Below are 6000 nucleotides of genomic sequence, written 5' to 3'. Positions count from 1 at the left end.
GACTCAGAATTGTGTATGAGATAGGAGACAGAAGCAGGGTGTGCAAAATAAAAGTAGAAATCTAGTTTGTCACGTTTCACATTCACATGAACCAGTTATATGAACATCTGAATGTCACTGGTAGCATTAGGAGAAAAATGTAAGTGATGAAGGCAAGGAAGGTAGAGAGAGAAATAAAGGTGGCAGTGAGGGGAGATTAAAAGGGAAAGAAAGTTCCCCAATGGAATGAATTATAAAATATATACACAGACACATATATATCTATTATCAATCCAGATCAGATATATATGCATATGAAGTATGCATGTATATATTTAAAAAATACAGACACCTTTTACAAGAATATATGAATGCACATTAATTTTTTTGCACACTTAATTGTGAACAATCACTTTGATTATTCATGTAGGTGTGTATTTTTTAAACCATCATTTACTTTTTCTTTACTTTTTTTGCAAAGATAGTTGTGCTGCCAAGCAACTTGAGGTAAAGGCATTAAAAGGGTTAGACTACAAGAAATGAAAACAAAACAACTGCGATACTTCCTACAGGAGACCGCACAAAAAGCAGTTGGCTGGTTTCATATTGCATAATTATGCTGTGTTCCTTGATGAAGTAAACAATCTTCCTTGTATCAACATAAGGATCAGACCCTGGCCCCCACACAGTGTTGGTTTCTGTATGGCTAGAGGTATCCCTACTCAACTGACTCCACTGGAAACATACGTTGTATGTTGATTCATCTTTCAGTTCTTCCCCTCAGAGACTATACTTAGACTTTTTAAGCAAAGTACATTGTGCGTAAGGTATCTTGGTGAATCTGTACAGCCTTGGCAAGAGCTTGTGGATCTCGCCCGTTGCTTTGTCCTGAAACGTGACTTCCTTCAGCACTGTAAGAGAAGTGGCAATGAAGACAAAAACAAACATTCTATTCTGATGTAATAATTCTGAAAAAATATGCTTTCTTGTAGAAAATTTCAAAAATATTAAAGTATAGAGACTGGCATAATGAACTAACTCAAGGCCAATTTTGTTTTACTTCTCTAACCTCCCAAGGATTAATTCTGAAGCAAATCCCAGACATGATATCATTTTGTCTCTATAGATGTATCGCTTTTATTATTACCAATAACCTCTCCTTTGAATTAATTTGGCAAACAAATAAATCACTATATCATTCTATTACTGAGCCTAGATAGCATATTTCAATAGAAAACCTTCTTGGGCAGTCAGTTCTGACTATTATCACTTTTCGTACAGATCACTGACTCCTCTAATAACTTGCAAAACTTTAATTCTAAGTGGCAGTACTTTATGGCAAACAGGCACATACTTACAGGGAAATGCTTAAAGAAACTCCCAAGAAAATTCTAATATGCAGACCATATTTGGGTGAGAATCTACGTTTGTTATGCTTTTATATTACCTGTCATGTTCTTTGTCCACGAGATGATATCTGGCTCTGAATGCCACCAGGTGAGCGTAATACGCTGGTGCAGGTATAGACACAGATCGTGTACAGCGTACGTAAGTGTGGCAGAGCTGGTAAGTTAGCAGCTGAAGTTCATCTGCAGTAAAGCAGTTATCATCCCATAAAACATGATAGTGTGAAGGACGGCTGGTACCCTATACAGAGAAGGCAATGGCATATTCTGTTGATCTTTAAACTTTTAAATATATATTCAGCACAAACCAAGTTATGTAAAAAATAACTTTTTACATTAGTAAAACATATTCTATTTCAATAATCAATTAAAAAATTTTAGTTGATTCTGCTTATATACCGAAAAGGAGTGAAAGCAGGGACTCAAATAGATGTCTAAAAGGAGTCTATGCTCAAAGCAGCATTATGCATAACAACCAAAAAAGGGAAGCAACTCAAGTGTCCCTCCATGGATGAGTGGATAAACAAAATGTGGTATATACACACAGTGGAATATTATTCAGCCTGAAAAAGAAAATTTTGACACATACTACAACACGGATGAACCTTGAAGACATTACGCTAAGTGAAATAAACCAGGCACAAAAGGCCAAATATCTTAAGACTGCATGGGAATTTTACCTCAAAATACAATTGGGAGTTGGAGAATGGGACTGAACTGTAAACACTAGTAAAATAACTAAAAGTGTTAAGAAGTTATGGAATTTGGCCAGTATGTGTTAAAGGATCTGTTACTGGTAAAGTTAAAAGTAGTGATCAGAAAAAATAAACTTCAGTCAGGTTAGGTGGCTCATGCCTATAATTCGAGCACTTTGAGAGGCTGAGGAGGGAGGTCACTTGAGGCCAGGAGTTAGAAACCAGTCTGGGCAACACAGTGAGATCCCATCTCTACAAAAAATAAAAAAAATTATCTGGGCATGGTGGTATGTGCCTGTATTCCTAGCTCCTTGGGAGGCTGAGGAAGATCACTTGAGCCCAGGAGTTTGAGGTTGCAGTGAGCTATCATCTCGCCACTGCACTTTAGCCCAGATGACAGAGTGAGACCTCGTCTCAAAACAAAAACAAAAACAAAACAACCAATTTATATGGTTAGAAATGACTGGGGTTTTTAATTTTAGCTGGTAAAAAACAGGACTCCTATTTTGATCTCAGAGAAGTTTGAAAATTCAAATAAAGCTGGGAAGATATATAAAGAACAGTCTTTACTCACTGTAAAATATTCTGGTTATTTGCTCACTAGAGCAGAAGTTTCAAATTAGTGTCTCAAAGGAAAACTGTTCCCTAAAGTTTCTGGTTAGATATGCTGGAGAAATATTCCTATCTTGAAGATTCACAATGACCATTTGCGTATCAACAGTCTCCAAAAGTTCTAGAATAAAAAACCTGTTGAATAGCATTTCCAAAACGTATTTGAACAGATAATCTTTTCTTTTCTCCTCTGTGATATTTATTAAAAAGTCACAGTAGGCCAGGTGTGGTGGCTCATGCCTGTAATCTTATCACTTTGAGAGGCTGAGGTAGGTGGATCACTTGAGCCCAGGAGTTTGAGGTTGCAGTGAGCTATGATGATGCCACTGTACTCTAGCCTAGGAAACAGAGTGAGAACCAGTCTAAAAAAAAAAAAAAAAAGCCACAGTAGTAGAATTCCTTAGGAAATATGGAGGAAAACATTAGGTTAATACATGTACTCTAGTCACATAGGTTTTATCCCTGGAAGGTACTATCAACTTTTTATGGCTTTTATTATTTTTAATTAAAACAATAATTATACATATTTATGTGATATAATGTGATATTTTGATAAATGTGTATGATGTATAGTGATCAAATTACTGTAAATAGCACATCACCTCAAATATTTATCCTTTTTTTGTGCTGGGAAAATTCCAAATCTGCTCTCTTAGCTTCTGAAAATATACAATAATTTGTTAATTATAGTCACCCTACAGTACTATAGAATACTAGAACTTATTCCTCCTATCTGAATGTAACTTTGTATCTGTTAACCAATCTTTGGCTATCCCCCCTCCCCTCATACCCTTCCCCACCTCTAGGAACTATTACTCTAGTCTCTACTTCTAGGAGATCAACTTTTATAGCTTCCACGTATGAATGAGATCATGAAGTATTTATCTTTCTGTGACTGGCTTATTTCACTTAATGTCCTCTAGGCTCATCTGTGTTGCTGTGAATGACAGGATTTCATTCTTTTTTATGGCTGGACAGTATTCCATTATATATACCACATTTTCTTTATTCATTCATCTGTTGATGGACACTTAGATTGTTTCCATATCTTGGCTATTGTGAATAGTGCTGCATAAACATGGAAGTGCAAATATCTCTTTTGACATACTGATTTCTTTTCCTTTGGAAATATACCCAGTAGTGGGATCTCTGGATCATACAGTAGTTCTATTTTTAGTTTTTTTTTGTGGAATCTCTACACTGTTTTCCATAATGGCTGTACTAATGGACATTCCCACCAACAGTGTATAACAGTTTCCCTTTCTCTGCATCCTCACCAGCATTTGCTATTCTTTGTCTTTTTGATAACAGCCATTCTAACTGGGATGAGATGATATCTCATTATGGTTTTTTTTTCTTTTTTTTAAGATAAGGTCTTGCTCTGTCACCTGGGCTAGAATGCAGTGATGTCATCATAGCTCACTGCAACCTCAAACTCCTGAGCTCAAATGATCCTCCTGTCTCAGCCTCCCGAGTAGCTGATATGACAGGTGCATGCCACCATCCCTGGCTAAATTTTCTATTTTTTGTAGAGACAGGTCTTGCTCTTACTCAGGCTGCTCTTAAACTCCTGGCCAAAAGCAATCCTCCTGCCTCAGCCTCCCAAAGTGCTAGGATAACAGGTGTGAGCCACCATGCCCAGCCTCACTGTGGTTTTGATTTGCATTTCCCTGATTAGTGATACTGAACATTTTTTCATAAACCTGTTGGTCATCTGTATGTCTTCTTTTGAAAGATGTCTATTCAGCTTATTTGTCCATTTTTAAATCAATTTATTTGTCTTTTTCCTATTGAGTTGTTTGAATTCCTTGTATATCCTGGCTATTAATCACTTGTCAAATGAATAGTTTGCAAACATTTTCTCCCACTCTGTAGGTTGTCTCTTCATGCTGTTGATTGGTTTGAGGTCTTTTCGATAAAATCTTTGCCTAGACCAATGTCCTGAAGAATTTCCCCTATGTTTTCTTCTGGTAGTTTCATAGTTTTGGGTCTTTGGTTTCTCTGTTGCCCAGGCTACAGTGCAGTGTAGCACGATCATAGCCCATTTTAACCAAGAACTCCTGGGCTCAAGTGATCCTCCTGCCTCAGCCTTCCAAGTAGTTGAGACTACAGGTGTGTACCACCATGTCTGGCTAATTTTTAAAATATTTTTGGAGAGATGGGGGTCTTGCTATTGTGCCCAGGCTAGTCTCAAACTCTTGGCCTCAAGCAATCCTCCTGCCTCAGCCTCCTTAAATGCTGGGATTAGAGGCATGAGCCACCATGCCTGGCCTGGGTTGATTTTTATATATGGTGAGAGACAGGGATCTAGTTTCATTTTGTGCATAGGATATTCAGTTTTTCCAACACCATTTATTGAAGAGACTATCCCTTCCCCAATGAATGTTCTTGGCACCTTTTGTTGAAAATCAGTTGGCTGTAAATATATGGATTTATATCTGGGTTCTTTATTCTATTCCATTGGTTTGTGTGTCTGTTTTATGTCAGCATCATGCTGTTTTGGTTACTATAGCTTTGTAGTATCTTTTGAAGTCTGGTAGTGTGATGCCTCTAGCTTTGTTCTTTTTGCTTGAAACTGCTTTGGCTATTTGGGGTTTTTTTGCGATTCCATACATATTTTAGGATTGGTTTTTCTATTTCTGTGAAAAATGTCATTGGTATTTTGATAGGAATTACACTGAATCTGAAGATTGCTTTTGGTAGTATGATATTTTTACAATATTAATTCTTTCATTTCATGAAGAGAAGAACATGGGATATCTTTCCTTTTTTTTGTGACCTCTTCAATTTCTTTCATCAGTGCTTTATAGTTTTTTTTTTTTTATAAATTCTTTTATTTCAGCATATTACAGGGGTACAAAAGTTCAGGTTACGTATATTGCCCTTGCCCTCCCCCCCTTATAGTTTTCTTTGTAGAGATCTTTCACCTCCTTGGTTAAGTTTATTCCTAGGTTTTTTCTTGGTAGCTATTGTAAATAACGTTGCTTCCTTGATTTCTATTTCTGCTAGTTCATTGTTGGTGTACAGAAACACTAATTTTCTCTAGCTCATGGTGTAGGTGAAAAAAATTAAAAAAAAAAAAAAAAGAAACATTACTAATTTTTGTATGTTGATTTTGTATTCTGAAACTTCACTGAATTTATCAGTTTTAAGAGTTTTTTGGTGAAGTATTTAGGGTTTTTTTTTTTTGTTTTTTTTTTTTTGTTGAGACAGAGTCTCACTTTGTTGCCCAGGCTAGAGTGAGTGCCGTGGCGTCAGCTTAGCTCACAGCAACCTCAGACTCCTGGCTTAAGTGATCCTACTGCCTC

At 36.6% G+C, this 6000-nt stretch overlaps 1 protein-coding gene across 1 annotated transcript in view; it reads right to left on the bottom strand.

Annotated features, from left to right (window-relative positions):
- Nucleotides 1–604: 604 nt before the first annotated feature.
- Nucleotides 605–6000, bottom strand: part of LOC138389362 (protein argonaute-3) — a 106372-nt gene continuing 100976 nt past the window's right edge. The window contains exons 18-19 of the mRNA XM_069477667.1: nt 1427–1626; nt 605–890 (exon numbers count right to left, since the gene is read on the bottom strand). Coding sequence (XP_069333768.1) covers nt 782–890; nt 1427–1626 — 309 coding nt within the window. The 3' untranslated portion in view covers nt 605–781. The remainder of the gene's footprint in view (nt 891–1426; nt 1627–6000) is intronic.

This window comes from Eulemur rufifrons, chromosome 8, assembly GCF_041146395.1.
Source record: "Eulemur rufifrons isolate Redbay chromosome 8, OSU_ERuf_1, whole genome shotgun sequence".
In the NCBI taxonomy this organism is placed as follows: Eukaryota; Metazoa; Chordata; class Mammalia; order Primates; family Lemuridae; genus Eulemur; species Eulemur rufifrons.
Note: the sequence above shows the minus strand (reverse complement) of the source record. Positions and strands in the feature narration are given on the sequence as shown.